General features: G+C 46.2%; 1 protein-coding gene across 4 annotated transcripts in view; it reads left to right on the forward strand.

Annotated features, from left to right (window-relative positions):
* Nucleotides 1-27054, forward strand: part of EYA2 (EYA transcriptional coactivator and phosphatase 2) — a 139049-nt gene that overhangs the window by 56565 nt on the left and 55430 nt on the right. For all 4 annotated transcript variants that reach the window (XM_069496209.1, XM_069496212.1, XM_069496213.1 and 1 more), the window contains 4 exons: nt 12493-12560; nt 13030-13207; nt 19834-19976; nt 26767-26850. In XM_069496209.1, coding sequence (XP_069352310.1) covers nt 12493-12560; nt 13030-13207; nt 19834-19976; nt 26767-26850 — 473 coding nt within the window. The remainder of the gene's footprint in view (nt 1-12492; nt 12561-13029; nt 13208-19833; nt 19977-26766; nt 26851-27054) is intronic.

Raw genomic sequence — 27054 nt, forward strand, 5'->3', positions numbered from 1 at the left:
TCTTTGGGGGGGCCGTTGTTCGGCCTACCACAGACACAGAAACACTTTTCCACTGTAAGAAGGACCTCAGGCCAAGGATGATGTGTCTGCTCGGTGCTGGGGAGACAGCAGGGAAGGAAGAGCAGTGTGGTCACGTGGAGAGCACATGCTCCATCTAAAAGGGGCGGCCACCACCCATTTCTAGCTTTTGGTCGCATGTAAGAAGGTGGGCCCAATTTGGGAGAGTTTCCCCCACATTTTTGTCCAAAGAGAAGCCCAAAATCTGGATTTCTGTGGGAAATGATTACATTTTGTCAGTTCTAAAAATGCTGTAGGGCAGTTCCCTGGCAGATGCTGTGACTTGTGCCAGGTCAGGATACTGACAAAGGACACTGAATTGCTGTGCGTGCATCACCCCGTTCTCTCCCAGCGAGAGAGACAGCGGAAGGGAGAGTAAGCAGAATAATGACACTAGTAGTGGGTGACATTTGTTTCGGGATTTCTGAGTTCCAGACACAGTTCTCAACACATTATGCATATTCATTCATCTGATTCTCATGATGGCCCTTAAGATGGATGCTATTTTAACACCCAATTTGCAGATGGAGAGATTGAGGCCCAGAGGGGTTAAGTGACTTGCGCAGGGTCCCATGGCCAGTAAGTAGCAGATTCAAACTTTATCAATCACAATCTGTTACATTTAAATTTTTATTTTAAATTGAGTTTGGGCTTACAGAAAAGTTGCACAGATAGAATGAAGAGTGACTGTCCACCTTTCACCCAGCCTCCCCTGGTAGGAACATCTTAGATGACCATAGGGCACAGCCATCGTGCTCAGAAGCAGAAAACTGATGTTGGTACAATGCTTTTAACTAAATTACAGACTTTATTTGCATTTCACCAGTTTTCCCACAAACGTCCAGTTTCTGTTCCAGCTTCCAATCAAGGCTCTCACTTTGCGTGTAGTTGTTGTGCCTCTCTCCAGTCTCCAGTCTGTGACAGACCCCCAGTCTGTCTTTGTCTCTCATGACCTTGACACTTTCGATGAATACTGGTCAGGTATATTTGGTGACTGTCCCTCCATTTGGGTGTGTCTGACATTTGCTCATGACTCACTCGAGGTTGTGCGTTTTTGGCAAGGAGACCTCACAAGTGATGTCATTCCTCGGTGCACCTTATTGGGGGCTGCAAGATGCTGATATGTCATACTGCTGGAGACATTAACCTCCATCGGCAGAGTCCAGGCCCTGACCCCATGGTTTAGATGCTTCCCTATGTAGAGGGCAAAAAGTAAAACAAACACGAGCTATGGGGCAGGGCACGCCAGCAGCTTCGTCCACCCCTCGGGCTGACCTCGCACATAGGAAGCTCTCAGTAAATGCGAACACCCTCCGCGAATTTTAAGAAGACTTAAAACCCCCCACGAGTGATGGTGGGAGTGGGGAAGACTGACACCCACATTCTGGGACTGTGGAAATAATCTAAGCGACAAAGATTGGAAGAGATGATCAGAGAAGGGGAAATGAATCCAGCAGAGATGAAAGCTGAGGTCTGCAGCTGCTCGGACCATCAAACCTTTAAAAGCAACATGAGGTTTTAGGGCAAGGAGTGAGTTATGGCTGTGAGGACCCAGGACAAGAAGGCTTTGATCTGAAAGTGGGCGACGTCTTAAGGGAAGCTGTGGCTTTCGCATAAGTTATTTCCACATCCTCCTGGGGTGCATTAGATGAACCCACTTGGGATTTACAGGTCTGCGGAGGGAACTTATTCCTAATGCTAAACACTTGAAACGGGCGGCTTTGTGGGAGCGGAGCTGACATTCAGAGAGAGCAGCCCAGCGCCCCAGCAAGCGTTACCTGTGCGCGGTGCAGCATTTTACGAGGCTTCTTGTTCCGTGGGGGCAGACAGATACGGGATTTGTGATCTTACGAGGCGTTCGAGGATTGCTGTGGGAGGTCATCTGGGTGAGCACTTGACCTTTCCACTTGAAAAAGTATCAATTTGGAGATGGTTGTCTTTACTGCCAGGAAACTTTAGACCAGAGGCCATAACGTGGCCTTTTGGATGGCCACCCTGTCACTAACCAGATGTTGGCCTCTGTTTGCCCCAGGATGAGCCCCTGGCCTCTGCCAGACTTTCCCCTCGTTGTTGAACGCTGGCTGCCAGGAAGCTGCAGCAGCGCGTTCTGCAGGGCTTTGCCCTTGCGGTGTGTCCACAGTGCTGCGGCTGGCACGGCACAGGCCTTCAAGACAGCGCCACGGGCAGGCCAGCTGCTGTCATCTGCACGTGTGCAGCACGTGCAGCTTCTAGGGTGCACTGGGAGGAAGAGAGGGAGAGGAATTTTTAGCCAGGTTGAATCAAACACCCACTGAAACTATAATGAACCTTCCAGCAGGTAGGAGCTGGGAGGAAACTGAGATAAAAAACAACAGGCCCTGGAGGCAGACCGTCCTGGGTTCGAATCCCAGCTCTGCCACTTCTAATCTGTGAGTTATAGATTGCAATTTGCCTAATCTCAAGGGGCTTCCAATTTCTCACCTCCTGCAAGTCTTTCCTCAGGTGTAGAGCCTTCCCTGACAACCCCACCTGGACCCCAGCATTCCCGGCTCCCGTCCTTGCTCTAGTTGTCTCCGGCACCTGTCTCCATCTGACACATTTTACATATGTTGTCACTTTCAGCCCTGCCCACTGGCACGTCAGCTCCACAGAGGCAGTGGCTCATCATTTCCATCATTGCTGTGTTCTTAGTGCTTAGGACGGATTGGCACATAGTAGGTGCTCAAGAAACACTGGTGAAATGATTGAAAGGGAACCACCTACCTTTATCTCTTGTTTCCCTTATTGGTAAGAGGATAACGTAGGATAACCACAGCAAGGGGCTTAGCACAGTGCCTGGCACAGAGTAGACGCTCAATAATCAGTCACTATCATTAAGGTCAATTCATTCACTTTTTTCGTTTATTCATTCAATAAACAGTTAATGAATGTTTGTTGTGTGCCAGGTACTGTGCTAAAAGCTGGAAATAGTGCCGAGAACAAAACAGATATTCCTCTTTTTTCCCCCAAAAATTATTTCTTGAGAGCCTACCACGTGCCTCCTGCTCTCCTGTGAACAAAAGACAAAGTCTCTGCTCACGGAGCTTGCCTTTTAGTGGAATGAGTGAACCTAAAGAAATAAGGTCATTTCTGGGGTGTCAGTGCTACCAAAAGTAACAGTCAAAACCAGGGTGACGTGTAAGGTGGCTGGATGCGGGGAGGATAGGGCTGCGTGAGCTGGAGCGGGCAGGGGGGTCACATTTGAGCTGAGGCCCCAGTGAGGAGGAGGAGCCCCCATGGGGGCAAAGGGCCCCCACCTGCCCATTCCAGGGCTCCTGTTTCTTTATGCACATTTACAGGATAAGGATGAGCCATGAAAGGTTTCCAGCCATCCTCTGGCAAGGACCTGATCTTGGTGGCATTGAGTGTGTCCCCTACGTGTTCCAGGATATCAGCTGTGTCTCTGTCATCTCAGTCTCCCCAGCACGTGGCCTGGGGCCTGTGGAGGGCACAGAATCGTCCACCCTCCAAGGTGGTTCTAACACAGTTTCTCAACTTATTTTCATCATCAGCCCCACCCTCACTCCCACCCCTAGCATCTTTTTTAGACATTTTCTCTAAATGCAATTGTAAAAAAGAAAGAAGAGTAGAAATTGGAGGCCACCCCAGCCCTTAGAGTCCTTGTTGGTTTTGTGAGTTTCTCGGCAAGAAAGGCGTCCGTATGAAATGTTAATGCCATCCCTGTCCTGTATGTGTGTTCATGTGTTGAAGGTGTATCTGTACTGTGTTCATAAAAAGAGTGAGAGCCTTTCGTCTCCCGAGAACCAATGCCTGCCCCCTTGGGGTGACGTCACCCCACTGAGGATGCGCAGACTAGAACGTCTGCGTGGGAGGGGCTCAGGGCTGGCTGGAAGGAGAGGCCGTGTAGCACAGTGGTTAGGACCTTAGACTCAAGGCGGCTGCTGGGGTCTGCATCTCAGCTCTGAGGCTTCCCGAGTGGCCTGGGGCCTCAGTTTACTCATTTGTGAAGAAGGGATGATGATGATAACATCTACCTCATAGGTGTTGTGAGGATTGAATGAGTTAATACAGTTACATTCTTAGACCAGTGCCTGTCACCCAGTAAGAATTTGACAAGTGTAAGTTATTCTTATGAATGTATGTTTGAGAAAACATGAGTTGTCCATGTGAAGAATGGATGGGGCTTGTTGATGAAGATCAGGAGGCCCTAAGCATTGCCCCCAAAGTTGCCTTTGTTGCCTCCTGGCTGAGGGGTTCAGGAATTATTTGTGGAATAAATGTCATCTTGTTCACTTCTCTATCTCTAGTTTGACTGAATGAATGAATGACCATGAGGCAGTAGATCACGTCTTACTCATCTGTGTTTCCCCTGAAATTCATACCGTGTCGGTGATGAATGAATATTTGTCATGAGTCCATCCATTCTTCTTGGGGAAGTACACCAGGTCTTTTCACTGATTCAGCTCAACATGTAAACACTGGGCGTCTGCCGTGCACCAGGTGTATCTGTGCGTGTGTGTGTAGGTGCTGCAGGTAAGCCAGGTGCACCAAACAAAGGCCCTGCCCTCTCGCATCTTCCCCTCTACATGGATAGACAGAAAACAGGCCCATTCACCCCTTTTTTTTGCCAGCACCCAACACCTGATATGTGGGCAGTACGGGACTCAACCCCAGGACACCTTGTTTGGAGTTCTGTTGCTCCTCTGCCCTATGTCCCTCAGATGTGTGACTCTGCGACTCAGTCACGGGATATCCAGCCAGTGTCCTAGCTATGCCAGGCCCTGTTCCCATCTCACTCTAGTTGTTACCTATAAATTTTTGATTCAGTTTGGATGCTTTCAGACACAAGTAAAATAAAACCCAGCCTAGACTGGCTTAGTATTGTTAAGAGGAATTTACTGACTTAAATAACTGAAAAATCCAACTATTGCAGACTCTAGGCCTATATGGATCCAGAGTTCAAAAATGCCAACTAGTTCTGGTTCCTTCCTCTCTCTCTCTCTCTCTCTGTTTCTCTCTGTGTATTACAACTGGGCTTTGACAGATTCTGCCCTCATGGTGGCCAAGTGGCTGCAGTAGCTCCAGCCTCTTTACCATACATCATCTTGAGATTCCCTCTCATTGGACCTGCTTAGTTCAAGTGCACACCCTTGAAGCAGTCATTGCAGTCAGGAGACTGTGATGCACCGATTGGTCCAGGCTGGGTCATGTGCTCCATCCCTGCCAAATTTCCTCCAGGGAAGCTTAAGGCATCGCTAACTTCATTGCCTTCCCTGGGGACTATATCAGTGAAAATCACTCTCCCAACACGTAGAGCTTGTTTCAGAAACTCTGATCTTTATGGGTTGGCATTCCCAAGAATCCCCTACAGAAGAGATCCTTGGCAGGAAGAATAGCGCTTTGGTCTTGGGATCCACTGTGATCCCCTGATCTGTTTTCACCACATTGGGTAGTCAGATGGTCAGTCCTTCCCTGTGTTGTATCCAATTATATCACTCCCCTGTTTAAAAGCCTCCATCTAGGCCTCCCATTGCAATCAGAAATAAATCCAATGTCTTGCTATGAACGCCTGCCCAGGCCCTGTGAGTTGCAGCCCCTGAAGACCTCTCTGACCTCATCTCACATATCTGCCCCCATCCTCTCCATTTCATTCACGTTTACTTCTTTCAGCTCTTCCCACCTCAGGGCCTTTGCACCTGCTGTTCCCCCTAACCTGGAATGTTCTTTCCCCACATCTTCATGTGGCTGGAACCTGCCCATCCATTTAGCTTCTGCTCAAATGGTACCTCCTCTAAGAGGCCTTCCAAATGTATTAACCCTCCACTTAACTGAAATCAGTAAATATACATGTGCAGTCTAGCGTGTGCTCCGAGTAGCCTCACTGTCGTGCGACTTGCCTGTTTTTCACCTCGCACCGCATCTGGGACAGCTTCCCACACCAGCACATGTGGACCGACAGGGGGTGGCTTCCTCCTTTGCAGCATTACTGCCCTTCCTGCCCCCTCCCCTGCCGCCCCCACCACTCCCCGCCGTGGCATTATCCCGACTCGTGTGGCAGAGACACGGTGACAGGGCAGCCTATCTGAAATGGCATTCTCAGGAATGCGGATTGTTTTATTACCAGTTAAATATGCTTTACGCTACCTGTGAATGAGGCCATTGTGACATTTAGCAACTGATTTGATTAAACACAGATGTGGGCTGGACTCCACGTGGAGCAAAGATGCAGGAGCACAGGCTCTGGGTTTCTAAGATGGCAGAGTGGGCCAGACAGCTCAGCAGCAGCAAGACAGATGGGGCGTCTCCCTTCCTGACACATGAACCCCGTGGCCCTGGTGGTCTCAGAGCTAAGAACTCAATCTGGGTATCCCAGAAGCCTTTGTGTTCATTTGGGTTCTGCTGTTTGGCCCTATCCAAATTGGGTTTTTTTTTTAACCTTTCCTGAATGGATTTATTCCCATGAATTAAAAAAAAGAAATGGCAAGTCAGTAAAATACTAGCATTTTTGACATCTCCAGTGATGATTGTTAACGCACAAAGACTAGCAATCCTAGCTACCATTTATTGAGCACACACTCTATGCCCAGCTCTGCCCTTGGTACACCTCATCTCACAGAGTCCTCATCCTAAGCCAAATAAATTTTGCTTAGCCCCATTTTACAGACGGGAAAACTAAGACTTAGAACGTTCAACCACTTGTCCATAGTCATCAGGGAAAATCACCAGTTGTGCATGGATTCCCTGTTGCCTTTCACCCCCTTCCAGGTTCTAAGATCCAAGAAGACAGGACTCAGCTCTTTTTCAAGATAGAATTCTTGGCACACACCAGGCACTCAGCAAATATTTAGTGAATGGAGGAAAAATGAGTGAGTGCCTGGGTGAGTGACAGGTCTGCACAGCAGGGGAGGGTGGGGCAGGGCTGGCAGCTCCCCATGTCTTTGCTCCCCGCTTTGTATTCCGGGTAAAGAAAAGAAACAGAGACGCAGACCTACGAGGGTGTGTGATGTGCCCCTTTCTGGAACTTGGGCCATGGTTAGGGTACTCCAGTGAGTGCATTTTGTAACAGGTTCGTCTGTCTCTACCAGCTTGTGGCTTTTGCATTTTATACGATATCTTCTGACTCCTTTTCCCTGTCACACTTCCAGACCTTTTTCAGTTGCAATCCTGTTAGGTTTTCAGCAATTTTATTTTAATACCAGCATCAGAAACACTTTATGAAGATGGAGAATGCATGTTTTTGAGTGTCACTGTGGACCCAGTACAGGAGGTCCCTTTGCTATGGGGAAAGAAACTGTCAGATGGATTCCGAAGCAGGTAGCATTGATGAGGGGATGCTCGTTCGTTGGGATCACTTGTGAGGCTTTCCCTGCACTGCCTGGGTTGTCATGTCAAACCTGCGGGTGACAGTGAGTTCACTTTAGGTTGGCCCAAAAGAACCGAGGCAGGCAGCGGCCTGTGCTGTGCCCCACAGGTGCTTGGAAGGCAGCGCGGCTCCCTGGCGGAGCGCCTGGGCTCCGGGCTGACCTGGGCTTGAACCCTGCCCTGCCACTTCCCAGGAAGACTGACTTCCTAGGGCTGTGGTGGAAATTAAACAAGATAATGCATGTAAAATGATTAGCCTTGGGGAAGATAATAAGTGCTCAATAAATAAAAGCTGTTGTTATTACTTATCCATCTGCTAATGCCAATAACTGAAAGGCTTCCAAGGGCCTGGATTAAGTTAAAGCTGGGCTTGGCCTAGGAAAGGCAGGAGGGGTTTTCATGAAAACTGTCACCATGTCCTTAAAAAGAAGAGGAAATCCAGAGGGCAACAAGCCCAAAGGGATGTCCAGAGTCACCAGTAACCGGAGAAATGTGAATTCAAGACAACAAATGAGATACTGTATTTGTCCTGTAGGGCTGGCTGCAGGTTCCCTGACACTGGGAGGCACAGTTCTAGGGACTCTGTCCCTTGTATAGTAGGTATAAATCTCAGTGTGTGAGCTGAAGGGGGTAAAAACATAGAACCGACTTTATTTTCAGCATTTCAACGTAATTTCTATTTCAAGCCACCATTCTGGGATGGTAAGAAAGTTTCGTCTTAGTCTTTCAGAGCTTTCCCCAGACTCTCCAGAATTTTGGCCACGGTTCTAGAATCTCACTCAGTGCCAGTGTGTTTGTGGTGTTGGGGGCTCATAAAGTCCTCTGTCACCGGGACCTGGGCTGCTGCTGAGACGTCCACGGTCTTGGTCCATGAGGCCCCTTCGGGTCTGGGGCTCTGCAGGGCTGTGTCTTTGTCACACCAGAGGCACAGAAACCTTTCATGGTCCTCTCTTCCTAGACCAGAGGTCACAACCTGGAAACTCGTAGCCCCTTCCACCCTACATGTTTTTATTTTGTTTTGTTTTTGTTTTATTGCCCAACTAATTCGTATTTGTTGCCTACATTTAAAAATTGGGAAATTTCATATACAAATCCAGATTCTGACTTCTCCTGAAAAATCAGAAGCCCTGGCTACCTCAGACTCACATTCCTCCATGGCAGAGGTTGGCCGAAGTGGAGTAGCACTTTGTCAATGAACAATGCTTTGGGCCGCAAGTAATGAAAAGCCCAAGTAACACTGGATTAAACCATAATCCCGTTTATTGTATATTTAACAAGAAGTCTGGACCCCAGGTTTAGTTTGGCAACTCAGTTATGTCTTCAGAGACCAGATTCTTTCCATCCTTTTACTCCTTCAGTTACAGCATATGGGCCTGTTGCTTCTGTCCTCAGGGCCTCATGTCCCAACATGGCTGCCATAGCTCCAGACACTGCATCCTCACGTGATCCAGAAGAGGATGCTCAAGGAGGGAAACAAAATAAATGTTTTTCCCAGAGGCCTTCTTGGCTAGCACTAGATACCATGGCCATCCTGAGGCTGCAGGGGAGGCTGGGAAGGCAAGACACAGTCTTCATCAGCCTTTATAGAGAGAAACTAGCAAGGGAGAAAGGACTTGGGCATGCCTGTTGGTCGTGGGTGTGGACACTGATGCCATTTATCGCTGTGCCTCTACCACCTCCTTCCCTCACTGATGTCATTTGCTGGGCCTGTAGGGTTGTGAGTGGTGACCGCCTCACACTCTTCACACATGGCCACAGGGATCTGGGGTCTCACTGCTTTCTCAGGAGCTGCTTATCCTGGGTCTTCTGCCCCGGGACTCCCAGCTCCTTCTCGCCTCCTTCTCTACCCTCCCGTGGCCCTCGCCTCCTGCCCTACTGCATTTCTCTAGCCCAGGAGAATTGCACCCCTTTAAGAAAATCAGCCTTTCTTCATATTTCTTACTAAGCCATTTTGCCTACAACAATCTATAATGCATACATGGTCGGCCCACCAACTGGGGCCGGTTCCTGGTCTTCGATAACGTAAATATGGAAGTGTGAGAGTAAGAGTGAGAAACATTTACAGCAGGTGGATGTTGCCACAACATCCAAGCACGTGGTCACAGGCTCATCCTGTTGCAGGGTGTAGACTAAATTGGGATTGTAGAATCACACAGCAAATTTCCTTCAGCGTGAGTTGCGTGCTGACCGTGTGCAGTGAGCCACTCTTAGTCCCCAGGGGTCAGACATGTATCAACGGGTCCTTCACCGCAGCGTTGGGAGGTCCAGTCCTATGCATCGAGTTCCCCTAGACTCTAAGGACTTTGAACACGGGGGCCGGGATGACTCACGTCTGCTGTTCCTTCTGCCCACCTTGCTACCCCCGGCCCAGGGGCCATGACCCACGCTGGGACCGTCTGGGAGGAAGAGTCCCGAGGCTACATCTCAAAACATTACCCTGTCACATCTGCCTTCCTGCCCGAATCCTGGGATCGCTCCCGCCTCTCAAGCGTGATGGCGTGAGGTGACCGTCCACCTTGGCCCGCCACCAGGGGGGCGCCTCCTCAATAGAGAAGGCGAGGAGAAATTTCCAGAAAACGTACAGTCCTCAGCCTTTTCTTTAGTGTCTGCCCGTTGAGCATATCCAAATAGATATGATTTTTTAATTGTCTAATCCACCGTGTAAAACGGGATCTGGCGTTTGACAGGCCACTCTGGAGTGCCCTCTCTGATTGCACAGCTGGGCCGAGGTCGCGGGGAGTTCACCCGCATCACAGCCTCGCGGCTCTCTTATGTGACCGTCTGCAGTTGCTGGGGAAACAGGAAGGCGCGGTGTCGCCAGCGCATCACTGCAGTAGCCGTGTTCGCTTCCCAGCTTACACGTAGTGTGTCCGCTACTTCGTAGGTCTTTCTGGAGTGATCTTAACTCCTTGTGTGTCTGCTCACTGGATTCTTGCCTGTCTCTCCTCTCTGACTGTCAGCGTCAACCCTTGCTCGCCACCGTATCTAGAACAATCCCCCCACGTGGCAATGTTTGGTGGGCCACTAGGAAACAAATCGTTGAAGAAATGAGTGAGGGAATGAATGAATGAAGCAACAGCCCCTTAAAACCTGTTTCACCGAGGCGGGCATTGAGAGACTGCTTTTCCTTGAAACCCGAGAAAACCAGTAAAACCAAAAAAAGGCAGCAGTTGTCTGCTGCAACAGAAACTCAAAACGGCGATGTCTTCGACAGGAGGGAAGGGCATTTCTTTCTCACCTGAAAGTCCCAACTGGCGCGGCAGTTCCGGTCTGCAAATGTAACGGGTTCAAGAGCTTGTATCTTTCTGCTCGGCCGTGCCATGCAAGACGGGCCCGCCCAGTCCACAGGGAAAGAGAGGACCCGCCCGGCCCTTCAAAGGCACAACCAGCAATTTGCTCACATTAATTCACTTCTGTCCCCTTTGTCTAGAACTCTTCATGTGGCCACACCTAGCCACAAGGGACGCTGGGAATTGTAGCATTTATTCTGAGGAGCCAGAGATCCTATGACTGTGAGAGAGAAGAGGGGAGAATGGATATTGGGGGACCCCTCGCAGGACCTGCCACCACCGCCTTAGGAGAGGATGTTTTTTTCATCTCATCCTTGCCTCCCCGGCCCTCACTGGGCTTCGGATCAGCCAGAGGCACTTAACATTCCAGCGCCAAGGCGGGGCTGTCTGTGAAGGCCCTCCCGAGACCACGCACTGTGGCGCGAGGCTTCTGGGGCCACATGCCACCTCCTTCCCGGGTCCTCTCTGGCGCAGGGCGCTTTTCTCACTGCAGGTGCTCTGCAGTTTGTTCAGCTGTCCATTCTTCGGGTGACCCTGGGTCACAAAATGAAAATAAACAAGAGGACAGTTTTGGAGAAAGGATACCAAGAGACAAGACTGCGACCTATTTGTTTCCAAACCTGCCCGGAGTCATCATTCAGAAGGCTGACACGGAAGAAAAGAGCGATCAGAAGAGAAAACACTGCATCCAGGGGGCTTTCTGAGACTAGGGGCTTCCTAAGCTTCAGCAAGTGGGGTTAACCACGACCAACTAGACGCCCTCGAATGGAATAGGCTGGCGCAGACCCTCTGCTCACCATGTCTGGGCAGGCCACTGAGGACTGAGTGGGATCCCGGCATGCACTGGTGCTGACAAATGCTGTGATTTCTGGGCCTTGGGCCAGCCGCCATGGGATGGCCATCAGGAGAGAGGACCCGGGTCTGGCCAAGGTCCCGGTTCTTGCTCTCTTCACCCAGCTAGCTCTTTTTCATCCTTTGGAGGTTAGGTTAGATGTCACTTCCTCCAGAATAGTCCTCCCTGACCCCACCTCTGCCCAGTCAGCATTACAGGGCCCTTCTTTGTGCCCCGAGCTCCCTGTGAAAGCAGCTTGCTGGATGCTTCCTTCACCACGTTCCCGGTACCCAGCATGTGGCTGCCCTCCAAGACATGGATATAGTTAATTTGGTATATAGTTTATAAAACTCATTTGAAAAAGTAATTCCTAAACTTTGATGCAAACTGAAACAAATGAACCTAACTATATTATTCTGGAGGTGGACGGTGGTGCTGGCTGCACAGTGTGACTGTACTTAATGCCACTGAACCGGACACTTTCAAATGGTTAAGATGGGCCGGGCGCGGTGGCTCACGCCTGTCATCCTAGCACTCTGGGAGGCCGAGGCAGGAGGATTGCTTGAGGCCAGGAGTTTGAGGTTGCAGTGAGCTACGATGATGTCACTGCCTTCTACCCGGGGCAACAGAGTAAGACTCTGTCTCCAAAAAAATAAAATACAATAAATAAAATAAAATAGTATATATCACAATTTTTGAAAAACTAAATAATTTTTTTCAAACATAATTATCAAGGACCAGACTGTGTGTGGTGTGCAATATCTCATTTGTTTCTCACCATAACCCTTTGAAAAAGATGTTATTTATTTGCCTCATCTATTAAGGAAACAGGTTCAGAGAGATTTGGTAACCATGGTCACAGGTTCTATCCTAGCCTGGTAGACCTCAAAGACCCCACCTTGCCACTGCATCCTTCTCCTCCACGTTCCTCCCCGACTGTCAGAAACTTCATCCTGTTCCTCCTCCCTGCAGGCACGGCTGGGATCTACCAAGGAGCAAATGGCCTGACCAACACAGCTGGATTCGGGAGTGTGCACCAGGTAGACACGGCTCTCTCCCGGTTCTTTCCTGTTTTCTCCTTAAATACTCCCCTTCGGTTGGAGCTCCCAGAGAGCCCGCTCACACACACACTTCACTTTGGTGTTGATTTGATCTCTGTGACTCCCTCATAGAATATTCTGGACCCCTAGTGCTTTGCGGGTGCTGCGTATTTACACTTCCTTCCATGAGCATGACACCTAGTCTCCTGGGTATGTGTCTGGGCGGAGGGGGGGTGTCTTTATTGTTCACTCATTTGTTCATTAATTTATTGAACACTTATTGAGTTACTATATATGCCAGGCACTGTTCCAGGTGCTGGGGATATAACAGTGACCAGTGACCCTGTCCCTCAGGGTCGCCTGCTGACCTCCAGGTGCCAGTGTCTGCATCCCTGGGTCTGAGGCTAAGCGAAGGCCCACGCCCAGGCAGCTCCCTCACTCCCGTCCTTGGTGTGCTCTCTCTTCCCAGGACTATCCTTCCTACCCCGGCTTCCCCCAGAGCCAGTACTCCCAGTATTACAGCTCATCCTACAACCCGCCTTACGTCCCGGCCAGCAGCATCTGCCCGTCGCCCCTCTCCACGTCCACCTACGTCCTCCAGGAGGCACCTCATAACGTCCCCAGCCAGAGTTCCGAGTCACTTGCCGGTACGTGCAGCCACTGTCGTGTGGTCATTCGCAGCTGTGGTATGAGCGCGTATATGAAGGATGGACCTGGACGTAGGTCCCAATTGTAACGAACGGGCTACGCAAGGGCGGCATCTCTCAGACGTGTTTTGTTGGTCTTTCAGTTTGTATGCACATGTGTTTAATTACACTCATGTTTAAAAGTCAGAAAATTTTACCTAAAACCTTTCGTTTCTGACCTCCCTTGAAAGAAGATCTGGCCACCCTGGCCACATTCCCAAGGAACCCTCCTGGATTGAAACTAAGTGTGTCTGCCCCTTTTAGAAAAGATGCCTACGATTCCACCTCTAGCCAGCTTAACCCAAGTTCATTAGCTGCCTGGTCCATGTAGGCCTTGGAGTTTGTGAGCCCTGGTCCAAGGGAAAGGAAACTAGTATTTACTGCCCATCTGTTATGTGCCAAGCACACACCTGTGCGGTCTCCTCTAATCATGTCTATATAATATATATATATATTTATATTTATGTGTATTTATATAAATAAAACATATATGTATATATAATATATATACATATATATTTATTTGACAAATATTTAATAAGCACCTGCTGTGTTCCAGGCACTCCTTTTAGTTTGGGAAATGAAGTGCAGTATAGACTTGATTTTTGCAGACAGTGTTCAAATAATCATAGAAATACATAATTTGTATGAACTGTGATAAGGAAAGCCATAATCCTCACAAAAACAGGTTTCATATAACCCCCCTCTTTTTCCAAATAAGAACAACGTGAAGATCAGAGTGATAAAGGAACTTGCTCCACTTCAACTGGTGGAGCTGGGATTCAAACCCAGGTCTGCTGGACTCCACACCCAGCACTTCTGCTAACCCCCGGCCATACGCAGCTGAGAATATTGTCCAACCCACTTGAGAACAGAAGGGCAGAGGCCTTCAAATGTTGGCGCTCTCTCTGAGAGGGGTTCAAATAGAGCGACTCAGCGTCTTCAATAATTATAGAATCCTTAAAAAATCCTTAAGTATGTTCATTTTTAATGGCACAACAATTTTAGGAAAACTTTGTGTTGGTTCATGACTTTTGGGCTTCAAAGATAGGAAATCCAATTCAAACTCATTTAAGCAAAAAAAGGAATTTTGAGGCATATGTAACCAAAATGTACAAGGGTTTAGGGCTGGGTCCAGGGGTTCCAATTATAATGCTGGGACTTAGTCTCTCTCCTCCTTGTGGCTCTGCATTTTCCTGGGTTCATTTCATCCTCAAGCAGGCTCCTCCCCTATGCTGGCAAAGACAGCCACCAGCTACTAAGGATTCAATCCGCCTGCTAATCCACCCCAGCAAGCAGAGTTCCTCCTTCCTAGTGGTTCCTGCAAAAATCCCAGGTAAAGCTCCCATTGGCCCAGCTTAGGTCATGTGCTCAATCTCTGTGGCCAACGGGATGGGATACTGGGATGAGCAGCCGACTTGAGTCTCATGCCCATGGTTGGAGCTGCAGTTGGGGTCAACCTCAGCTCAACCACATGGACTGAGAATGAGGGGGAGAGGTGGTTTCCCAAAGAAACCCAGAGCACCCTAATCAGAAGGCAGAAGAGACTCTGGATGAGCAAAAATGACAGATGTCCACGACCTTGATATGGATCCCACCTAGACTATGAGCAACATGTGGCAGAGCCCATGTCCTGGCCCCTTTGTGGTCACAGAACCTGGTATGTACATCCCTGTGCAAATAACTCAACAGCTTGTGGATCCATAATTCATTCCACAAGTCTGCTGTGCACGTGTCTTCTCTTTTATGACATGGTTTGGGCTTACCAACTTTAAATAACATGGCAGCAAAACATTAGAATGTCCAAATGTAATGGAAATATCATTGAGTTTTGTTCTTTTTCTTCTTGTACCATGAAACCTATTGATGTTCTAGGGCTTTGTGGAAGCTAAGCTGGCATGATGGTGTGTAGACATTCATTAACAAATATTAATTGATTGAATGAAAAGAAACAATAGGGAAGCATCCACCTCTTTTGTTCCTGGGGTTCTTGGTGTAGTTATTGGTTTTAGACCTTCTATTTTCCATCCCTGGGGGTGAGTGATTTATCCTCAGTTTGATGACAAATGGAGACAACATGGCCAAGCATGTTTAAGTCAACTTTTAAAAAGGTTTAGAGCTTGAGGGTTGATTTTGGTGATTGTGTTCTCATCCCAGAGTATTTAATGAATGGGTTGTACCTACTTAACAATTTCCAAATTGCTTTCTTTGAAGAGTTTGGAGTTTGGCAAACTTTTCTTTGTCATAATCTTGAATTATCTTTGGCCATCCTGCTTTTCAGAATGTGGCCCCTCCAAACTGGTTTCAGCAAAAGAAAAAGAAAAAAAACTGATGAGAAATTAGGGGCAGAGAGGAAAATACAAGCAGGAAATCTTCACATAGATACCACTATCCATCTGTAATTCAATGGTGAACTGAATGGTGAACCAAAAGCTTCTTTCCCAAGAATTTGGGTTATGTGGGAAGGTCATCTTTATTCCCCATCGGGAGCGACTATAAAGGCTCATTGTGTCTCTTTGAAATTCTTCTTTGTTGTTTCCCCCTGTTCTTCATTTATCCCTTGATCTAAGGTTCAACGATAAGTGATTAAGATGGTTTTTACTGTGTGTCTAACAAGCTCACATAAAATCTAATGACATAAATAATTGTCAGCTATGACCAAGGTCTCTTTTCTCTTTTCCCCAGCGTTTACTCTAAAGGAAGGGCATGTAAGCATACATGTGCGTGCACACACACACACACAGACACACACACACGTACTCTTTTAAAATTTCCCATAAAAACTCTACTTTTGAAATTATCCAGGATATCCTTGAGTGGTTGGTTCCAAACTCCAGAGGCTCAAGAGGTTTATGTACTACTGACAGGTCGTGCTCGCTCTTTGCATTGCCTGGATGCAGTATTTTAATGTTCTTTACCACTCCCGGCCCCCCTCCCGCCACGGTACACTCTGCATTGACATGCATTAACGTTTACATAAAGTGCCAACAATTTGCAGATGATTGCAGGGCAATGTGTTGATGTAGAGGGCAAAATCTGAACATCTGACATTACTCAAGAGAAAACAACAAATCAGCATTGGTTGCTTAAGGATTTTTTCTTTTTAAATTTTTAAGTATGCTACACATTATCTGAAAAGAAGTCAGAGGATCTTTTTAACATCTAAGATCATCTCTCTCGGCCAACAGAAGAAGAATTTTTTTTTTAATCTCTCAAAAAGAAATTTGGAATGCTCTTTCATGCAATTTGGCAACATCTATTAATAACAATATTTAAAATGCATGTACCCTATAACCCAACTATTCTATGTCTAAGAATTTATCCTAGAGATAAACTTCCATAGAGGTACAAAGACTTACATAAAAAGAATATTTATTGCAGGAACATCACAGCAAAAGAATGGAAACAACCTGAACACCCACTAACAGGAAACAGGTTAAGTAAGTCATGGTACATCCAGCAGTGGCACACTATACAACTGTTAAAAAGAGTAAGGTAGCGATATCTGTGCTAATTCAGGTCTCTCTTAGAGCTATTGTGATAGGTGAAAAAAAGCAAGAGGTAGAACTACATGTATAACATGAGCCTGAGGTTTTTTTAAAGTATAAGTGTAAGTAGGCCGGGCGCGGTGGCTCACGCCTGTAATCCTAGCACTCTGGGAGGCCGAGGTGGGCGGATCGTTTGAGCTCAGGAGTTCGAGACCAGCCTGAGCAAGAGCGAGACCCCACCTCTACTAAAAATAGAAAGAAATTATATGGACAGCTAAAAATATATATAGAAAAAATTAGCCGGGCATGGTGGTGCATGCCTGTAGTCCCAGCTACTCGGGAGGCTGAGACAGGAGGATCGCTTGAGCCCAGGAGTTTGAGGTTGCTGTGAGCTAGGCTGATGCCACGGCACTCTAGCCTGGGCAACAGAGTGAGACTCTGTCTCAAAAAAAAAAAAAAAAAAAAAAGTGTAAGTTAATATCCATATTTGCATAGGAAATTTCTGGAAAGATGCAAAAGTGATTGTTAATAGTCATTTTCTCTGGAGAAGAAAACTGGGGATCTGGAGTGAAAAGGAAAGAGACTGTATGTTACAGACAATTTATAGGACACCCCACCCAACAACAGCAAATACATGTTCTTTTCAAGTACCCATGGGAAATTTACCAAGATGAATATATCTGGGGCCATAAAACAAGTTTTAGTGCATTTAAAAAAAATCAAGACATACAAAGTATGTTTTCTTCCCCAACAGTGGAATTAAATTAGAAGTAAATAACCGAAAGATTTCTAGAAAATTTCCAAATATTTAGAAGCTAAATAACACAATTGTAAATAACCTATGGCTCAAACAAGAAATCAAAGGGAAATTAAAAAGTACTTTGAACTGAATGAAAATGAAAACAAAACATATCAAAATTTATGGAACGTCATTAAGGTAGCTCTTAAGAGGAAATTTATAGCACTAAATGCCTGTACTAGAAAAGAAGAAAGGTTACAAACCAAAGACCTCATCTTTCCTCTTAAGGAACTAGAAAAAGAAGGATATATTAAGCCCAAAGTGGTTGTGGCCATGGCTCCACAGATGGGTACACATGTCACAACTTACCAAATTGTGTACTCTAAATAGGCATGGCTTATTGCATGTCAATTATACCTCAATACAGCTGTTAAGCAAATACATTAAAAAGGAGAAAGAAAAAGTGAAATGACTCCAAGAAAGCTTTACATAACTTGCTCTATCCCGTGGATTTCTATGACCTTGATCCTCGACTCTTTATTCTCAAGAATGTATAAGGTCAGGTAAAAAGCTGCTTTTTTCTTTTCTTTTGCTTTCTTTCTTTCTTTTTTTTTTTTTTTTCTTTTGTGGTACCCCTACTACATTGGTTTCACACACGCCTTATTTTAGACCTTTCTTAGGTAGGTGGCATTTACCCTACCTTTTTATTAATATAATATTTGCCTGAATTTTAATGGGAGCAACAAATGTTTTCTAAGCCTTAAACTACCAAGTGAGTCAGGATAGACCTTATTTACATTGCTCTTCAGCATCTGTGAATGTAGAAGAAATTCTCCAGAAGCAAGTCCTTGCTAGCTCAATGTTTGGAAACCTCTAATGCTGTATCCTGAAAATGCTGGAGAGTTGGACAACACCCAGCCATCCTGACAACGCAAAATCGCGTCTTTTCTTATTATAACCTTCTTCTGCTAAGAAGTTTTATAAATATTAAATAAACAAAGTTTAGCCCCTAGGGTTTTGGAGGGAAATAGTCCTTCCAGGGTAGGAAAAAAACAGCCCATTGCCAAGTATTTTCAGACAAAGGCATTTCCCCCCGATGATCCAAGAACTGGCGATTATGGAAGGAGAGATGGCGTCCTCAAGAGACATTTGGGAGCTAAAACAAGCAACTGGAAAGTACGACAGAGGAATGGGATGTCCTCGAGGGTTCCACGCTGATTGACAATTCTGTCACTCTCTAGCGACAAGGACAGGCCCATAGTTTAGTTCTGGCTCTGCTGCTAAGTTGCAGAGTAACAGCAGGCAAGTTAAGTCACCTAGCTAAACCTGAGTTCCGCTATTAGTTAAACAAAGAAGATGAAGCGTTATAAAAAGCCATGATCTAAATAAACTTCTGTGCTTAAACAACACAACTTCCATGGTGGCTCTGGGACCTGCGTCCAGGAGAGGCTGCTCCACTCCTTTGGGCCCGTTAGACAACTGCCCAGGGCAAGAGCACAGCAGCCTCTGCATGGGGGCCACGCCCAGGAACGCCCCCCTGATGACTGATCCACTTGGGTCTGCGGGTCTAGTCAAGCCAGAACTCCATCGGAATCGCCTCCTAATTGCCACACTGTGCTGGATGCTTTCACAGATACGATCTCATTTAATTCTCAAACTAACAAAACTCTCAACTGGCAAAGTTTAAAAGACTTGATTTTAATAGAGAACAGAGAGAGCCCAGTAGGAGAGGAACATAGAAACTCTTACCCTCTGGGAAGAGGTCTGGGGGACTCCTAAAAGGGAGAAGAGCTTGATGCCCGGTTACATGTGAATATGTGCTGTCTCTCTGTGAGTCTGGGCCTTCTCAGGCTTTGGGGTATAGAGAGAGCTGGAAACACTTTCATTATAGTCCCAGCGGCCTCTCCCTCACGTCCTCAGGTCTCTGCCCAGGTGTCCCCTCATCCAAGAGGGGCCTAGCCCCTTCCTGACTAGCCCCACAGAAAGGAGTGTTGCCACATCCTGATTTATTGATTCTATTGCACATGGCCCCCCCGGACATGCTACAGAGTTACCTGTTCGGTTGTCTCATGGCTCTCTGCTCTCACTAGAACGGAAGTTCTGGGAGAACTAGGACACGCCCCCAGTGCCTGGAACAGAGCCTGCTGACCAAGCATCTGCTGGATGGACGAAAGATTATGATTGTCATGAATGGGCAATTTGAGGGACTTCCAAGAGTGATTTTAGTTCTACAGTCTTTGCCTTCAGTGCTGCCTTTGGGACACCCCACTTTGGAGTTAAGACGGTGCTGGTGTAATATTTCCTGGGAGGGGACGCCCAGTGAAGTTTCTGAATTAGCCACCGTTCCTTTCTTATCCTAGGTGAATACAACACGCACAACGGACCTTCCACGCCAGCGAAAGAGGGAGACACAGACAGGCCACATCGGGCCTCCGACGGGAAGCTGCGAGGCCGGTCTAAGAGGAGCAGTGACCCCTCCCCAGCGGGGGACAATGAGATTGAGGTAATCCAAAGGGCTTGCATGTGACTTGGTGGATGTAATCTCCATCTGTGGCCCAAACAGGTGGCGGGGGGACAGAGTTTTCTCCACGTACGTGGGGGAGAATTGCCCTTTGTGTTCTCAAAGCACAGTACCAGGGGAAAGAGCGCTTGAAGGTGAAAGTAGGGAAGACAGGTTGGCCGCACGCATGGCCCTGGAGCTAGGATGGAACAGCGGTTCTCAAACTTAGGCAGCATCAGAATCACCCGGCAGGGCTTTTGAAAACACAGATTGCCGGGCCCCACCCCCAAAGTTTCCAATTCAGTAGATCTGGTGTGGGGCCTGAGAATTTGCATTCCTAACAGGTCCCCAGCTGATGCTGATGCTCTGGTTGGGGACCACACCCTGAGAACCCCTGGCAAAGAGGATAGCGGGCAGTGGACCCTCCAGCTGGGGCAGAGTGGTTCTTAACCTTGGCTAAGTATCAAAACCATCTGGGATGCTTTTCAAAGAACAGATACCCAGGCCCTATCCCAGACCAATTGAAGAGACTTGCCAGGGGACGTGGGGGTGCAGGCGAGTTTTAGAAGTTCCCCCTGGTGACTGTAATATGGATTATTTATCTACCTAGATGCTGGCCGAAAGGAGTTTGCATCTGATTTCTGTGATTCTGAGTTTCTCAGTGGTTCTCAGCCTGGATTGCACGTTACAATTGCTTGGGGAGCTTTGAGAAACTTCATTCTCAAGCTGCTCCCCAGAATTAAACCAGATTCCCTGAGGGTGGGACCCAGGCATCAGTATTTTTAAAGCTCCCTGGGAGATTCCGACATGCAGCCCAGGCTGAGAACTAGTGGTCTAAGGGATGCTCCAATCTGTGTGTTTTATTATGTATTTTTGAGGTTTTCAACTTGATGTTATAGGATACCTACAGAGAGTAAGATGATTACAGTAATGAAGTAGATTAATGTGTCTGTCATCTCACATACTTTTTTGTGTGACAAGAGTGGCTAAAATCTACTTATGTAACAAAAATCTGTAATTCAATACAATCTTACTCATTTTAGTCCTCATGTTGTACATTAGATCTCTAGACTTGTTCATCTCCAATCTTTATTATAATAAAGTAAGTATAAGATTATTGGTCAGACACTGACATTTCCCCAAAAATCAGCATGCATGGGGGGGGGGGGGGTACTAGTGGAGATACAGGCCAAATGAATGCCCAAAACAGAAATAAGAAACAGAAATAAGCTGCGGTTATCTATCAGGAAAGGAAATGGGCAGATTCACTGGTTTTGTAGTAATTTGCAAAAGGCAGTCGTTTGTGGGCTTGGGTGTGCTGCTGGTACATGGGCAAAGCCTGGGTCAGTGCTTGGCAACTCAAATGCATCATCGTCACACCCCATTCATAGTCCTGTGCATTATATATATCTAGCAGCTCTTATACTCAGCCACAAACTCAGTTCTGCTAAGAAATACCATCTTCATCATTTCCTTCAAAATCAATCTAATTTTAACTCTTGAGTCCTCATCCCACCAGGATGGTTAGACATTTCATCTCATTAGTGGGGACCCTCCCCTTCCGGAATTATATGAGAATCCAGGGGTTCAAGTGGTCCCAGAAGGCAGAAGAGCTTCTACTGCCCGGCGTGGCTTGGTTGCTGCTGCCTTCCTCACTGTCAGAGCCTGCAGCGGGGCTTCCATGCTATACTCTGGGCATGGAAATCCTTGTCAAGCCTGACAACCTGGGAGCGTTAGCTGCATTCCTTTGGTTGCAAGCAACAGAAACCAATTCTATTATGTGAGCAAAAAGGAATTAACTGGGAGAGAAGGACAATGAGAGGAGGCCATGAAACCAAGTTTGGAAAGAAAGTCACAAAGGAGTGCTGAGGAAGCTAGGGAACCTTCGAGGTGCTGGGCTCTGCCAGAGAGCCAAGCATTTTAGATTCTATGAGAATCTATTAGATTCTAATGACATGTCACTCAGTGTTAGATTCCAAGGAGATGGCTTCTCACTGGCCCAGTTCAGGTCTCATGCTTGCCCCTTAATTGACAGCCCCACCAAGATAGTACACAAGGGGGAAGGAAAGCCAGGATGCTCTTACCTGGGGATGCATGCTGGGAGCACAGAGCACCACATGCTGACCGCCAGGGATTTGATAGTTAGCCGGTATTCACTAGTTCAGCTGGAGCACTTGTTTATGGCTGGTGTTGGTTCCGGTCATCCTGGAAGGTATTGAACATTATGCCAGGCATGGTGGCTCATGCCTGTAATCCCAGCGACTAGGAAGGCTGAGACAGGAGGATTGCTTGAGGCCAGAAGTTCAAGAGCAGCCTGGGCAACATTAGCTGGGCTTGGTGGTGCACACCTGTAGTCCCAGCTATTTGGGAGGCTGAGGCAGGAGGATCACTTGAGCCCAGGAGTTCGAGGCTGCAGTGAGCTATGATTGCACCACTGCACTGTAGCCTGGGCAACAGAGCGAAACCTTGTCTCTAAAGAAAAATACTGTGAACATAATGCTTGTCCCCCACACTAGATCAGCCCCCTGAGTCTACCAGCAGCCTTTATCCACCCTAGAGACCTGCTCCAGGGCAAGTGTTCCCGCTGTTCATGGGACCACTGTTAGTGCAGAAGGGTCTGATCTTGCTTTTCCCATTATTCTTAAAACCCCTCCTGCAAATCGAGGAGACTTTACACAATCCCTTCAGTGGGTTTAGGTCTTTGCAAATGCCTAGAAGAGAATTAATTGCCTTCAGGTTGTACTTGCTGTCTGCCCTCCCATATTCCTAGGATTTTCTACCAGCTTGAAGTTGCAGAGCTATAGAAAACACAGAGCACAACACATGCGTTAATATTCCACCCTCCCCCCATCATCCAGTCACCTAACATGGTTTCTGCTCTTGGTGGGGGACGGTGGGGGTGGAGAGACATTTTTCCACTAAACTGAGAAGGAGGCGGGGAGGGTTGTGGCATGGAAGTCGGGGATTATAAGGTGATATTATTCTGGAAACATCTGCTTCTTGATTCCAGTGTAAGTACCAGGAGGCGAGCACAGTTGAAAAGGTGTGAGCCGTGTTTCACTTCTGTGCTTAATGTCAGCATAGAGGATTTGCATGGGTCGCACCTCTTAAGTCTTTGGCAGTTTTGCTAATAACTGAAGCCCACGAGAGAGAAATTATGTAGAAGTGGAAAGGAGGAAATTCTGCGCATGTATTAGTTAAAATCCTTGGCTGCAGGTGCCAGAAACCAACTTGAGCTCACTTAGGCAAAAAAGCAGAATTTATTTTAAGGACACAGGGACTGTCTTAGAACTCCAGAGCAGGGGTGCAGTGGAACATCAGCAATGTACCGGAACCAGCCACAGAGACAGAGGAGAGGAAATGTGTTTATGCTTTTCTTCACGCATGCCACAGTGAAGGTGCGAGAACCCCCAAACACTGGTGTCTTTGCAGGGCCCCCATGCGCTGGTCACAGCTCCTCGGGGTCTGCCCACCCCGCCGCTCACTCTGCTCGCAGATGAGCCCAGTCCTGGTAAAGTGCTGGGTTCTGTTTATATCTTTCTCTCTCTTCTTCCCCTGCAGACTGCCCTTCCCTACCCTTCGGATTGCACGGCCAAACCTGGCCACCACCAGCCCCCCAAAGACAGTGGCTTTCTTTCTAGGCCCCACTTCTAAATTCCCAAGGAAGGGTCTCTGACCCACCCAGGACTAGGGACCCACCATGGCCCAAGCCATGGTGGCCTAGTGAATAGGATCACCTGCAGAGAAGCCACCAGGGACTTGCCCACTAAGAATCTAGGATGGTGAAGTAGGAGGGGAGGGGCAGACCTTCTTTTTCAGAGGGGATGCAATAGATAAGTTAAGGGAGTCTTCCCTAAATTTGAAAATATTCACTGATTTTTAAAAATTCTATCACTAGGCTGGGGGTGGTGGCCATCCCTATAATCCTAGCATTTTGGGAGGCCGAGACAGGAGGATTGCTTGAAGCCAGGAGTTTGAGACCAGCAAGAGTGAAACTCCATTTCTTCAAAAAATAGAAAAATTAGCCGGGCATGATGGCACATTCCTGTAGTCCCAGCTACTCAGGAGGCTGAGGCAGGAGGATCATTTGAGCCCAGGAGTTCGAAGTTGCAGTGAGCTATGATGATGCCACTGCTCTTTAGCCTGAGTGACAGAGCAAGACCCCGTCTCAAAAAAAAAAAAGTTTATTACTGAAATTTCTAAGTTAAACTGGTCCAACCCAGTTAGTTCAGATTAAGTTAGGACTTAGCATATTTGAACCTTAGAAGGCCTTCTCAAATACTGGTTTTCAAACAATGTTATCATGACCCCTAATAAGAAATATACTTAATATCATGACCCAGCACATACGTAGACATAAATATAACTGGACCAGAAAATTCACAATATAATGCTTAGCCCTACCGATTGCTTCAAAAACTCCCATACTAGAGAACCTGGGATGCTAATGTACCTTTTTCTTACTAGATGCTTCTCTTTACTTTTAAATGCATGGCAAATGTCATTGTATAAATACAGCCATTGACTTTCATGGAATTTTGAAAGTGGCCTGTTCAAGATGGCAGGCGGAATAGGTGCATTTGTATCCCATCATCAACACCAGCTGCAGAAATGATTAATCAAGTTCTTTGTTCCTAAAAATAGTGATCACCAGAAAAATGAGGTAAACCAACGGTATGAAAAATAAAGGCCAAGATAAACAGGATAAATGAGAAGCAAAGTATTTTAAGAAAAAGAAAGGAACTTAAGGAACTTAGAAATATTCTGACTGGTTTTCTCATAAAAACTGAAGGAGCTCTTGTATCCATAAAGTAAGAAGTGGAGGCTGTTGGGAAAGGAACACTCAGAGGTAAAAAAAAAAAAAAAAAAAAAAAAAAAAAAATTATTAGAAATTTTAAAATGACTGTGAGAGTTAGAAATTTAATAGAAGGATTGGAAGGGAAAGTTTAAGAATTCTCCCAGAATCAAAAAGACAAAATTACAGAAAATATCATTTAAAAGGAGAAGCAATAGTAATCCAAATGTTTAATTTGACTACTGGGAATTTCAGAACAAGAGAACAATGGAAAAGATGAGAGAAAATTATTTTTAAAAATAAGAAAAAAAATTTTCAGAGCTATAGAAAGCTGTAAGTCATTGGGTTGAAAATGCTTAAGTGCTGAACAATATAAATGAAAAAAACACCACACCTAGATACATCCTCATGGAATTTGAGGATACATAGTATAAAGAAAAGGTCCTTAAAAATCCTAGAGAGAAAAAATGTAAAACCTACAAGGACTGAGGAACAGTGAAACATCATATTTCTCATCAACGAACCTGGACACTAAGAAAGAGTTTTTTTCAAATATCTAGAGGATATTGTTTTCAAATTGGAATTCTGTACCCAGAGAAATTATAGAGCAAAATAAAGAGACATCATCAGATATGCAAGAATTCAGGAAGATTACTTTTTGTGCACCCTTTCAGAAAAAGCAACTTAAGGATATACTCAAGCAAACCAAGGAAGAAAACCAAGAAAGAGAGACTTGGGATCCGAAAAACAGTGGATCCAACACAGCAATGTACTGAAGGGAAGTCTCAGGATGCTAGCTCTGCAGCAAGCCTAAAAATGATCCAGTTAACATTGGAACACTCTATCACTGAGGATCTCTGATACAGGAGGTGTGGCTGAATTTGACATTATAATGAAGGCACATTGTCACAAACAAGCAAAATTAAAAGCAATTAATAAATTCCAACAAAAGCAAAAAGTTATACCAGACAGGTATGATGCATATGTGAATGAACTGAGATAGGACATGATTTGAATCAAGATGGAGTGCAAATAAGGAGAATATATGTGACCTTGATTGTAGGAGCGTTCTCCTTAACGTGGATCTAGAGTTATGACATTAGACACATAGGGCAGGAAGTTCAATTACTTGCTCATTATTTGGCTCTTCAGTGAACACTGATCATAAGATGTATATGCTCTTTGCTGGTTACCAATTTTCAAAATTAACATATAGACAGAGCACAGAAGACTTAATTATAGCTATAAAACCAATGTACAAACCAGAGTTTACTCACATTGACAATACAAAAGTGAAACCAAACCTGATGGGTATTGGAGAGGGGAGGAGGTAGGGAGAAAGTAGAGATGCCAATATCCATACCTTCCACACTGGGTTTCCTATTTAATACTTTAGCCAAAGGAGCATGTCCAAAGCTGATGGAATTGGAAACGGAGGGATTCACATATGTGAAAAATGTAAGGTTCCAGAGAGGTGAGGGAGACTACCATGAGCTAAACGCTCATCTTTTAGACTGCCAGTCAAAAGATAATGTCTAAAGCTGGCAAGTAAGTAAAGGTATAAATACATTAATTAGAACTCTGGCGACAATCACCAGACTTGCTAAAAATAGAAATGGTTAGAAAGAGTTGGGCTTATGGTGAACAGTGAATTAAAATGGCAGTATTTCATTTTGTCAAATGAGCTATATGATTTCTATTGTTGGTTTTGGCCTGAATCCTCCTTTTCTGAGCTTTCATGTGGAAGACGAGAACAGGCTTCTTGGTTCTGGCATCTTCTGTGTTGGTAGGATCCCCAGAACTGGCCATTCGGATACACTTTATATACAGAAGAGGTTGGATGGGGATTCACAATGCATCAGTGAGCTGCATGTTTTATAACTTAAAGATAATGTTTTTCAAGAATTCTTTTCCTCCAAGGGAATTAATTTCTGCAGACATTAAGTCAGATGCAAGCGAGTCCATTTGTTTCCATTCTCTTCCTCTCTTTCATCACAGCGTGTGTTCGTGTGGGACTTGGATGAGACAATAATTATTTTTCACTCCTTACTCACGGGGACTTTTGCATCCAGATACGGGAAGGTAAGAACCCATTTTGTCTCTCCCTTTTTTTTTTTTTTTTTTTGTTTTGTTCCCAACATGACCATCTGTCCAGCCAGTTTGTCCTGGGAATTGTGGGGGCAGTTTATGAGGCAGCTTCTTCAACAAAAGCTGCCCCTTTGGGTCAGCCCAGGTTTGAAAACTTCTATGGAATTTTCCTTTGACATGTGAAAAATTAATTAGCTT

The sequence above is a fragment of the Eulemur rufifrons genome, chromosome 20 (genome assembly GCF_041146395.1).
Source record: "Eulemur rufifrons isolate Redbay chromosome 20, OSU_ERuf_1, whole genome shotgun sequence".
NCBI lineage: Eukaryota > Metazoa > Chordata > Mammalia > Primates > Lemuridae > Eulemur > Eulemur rufifrons.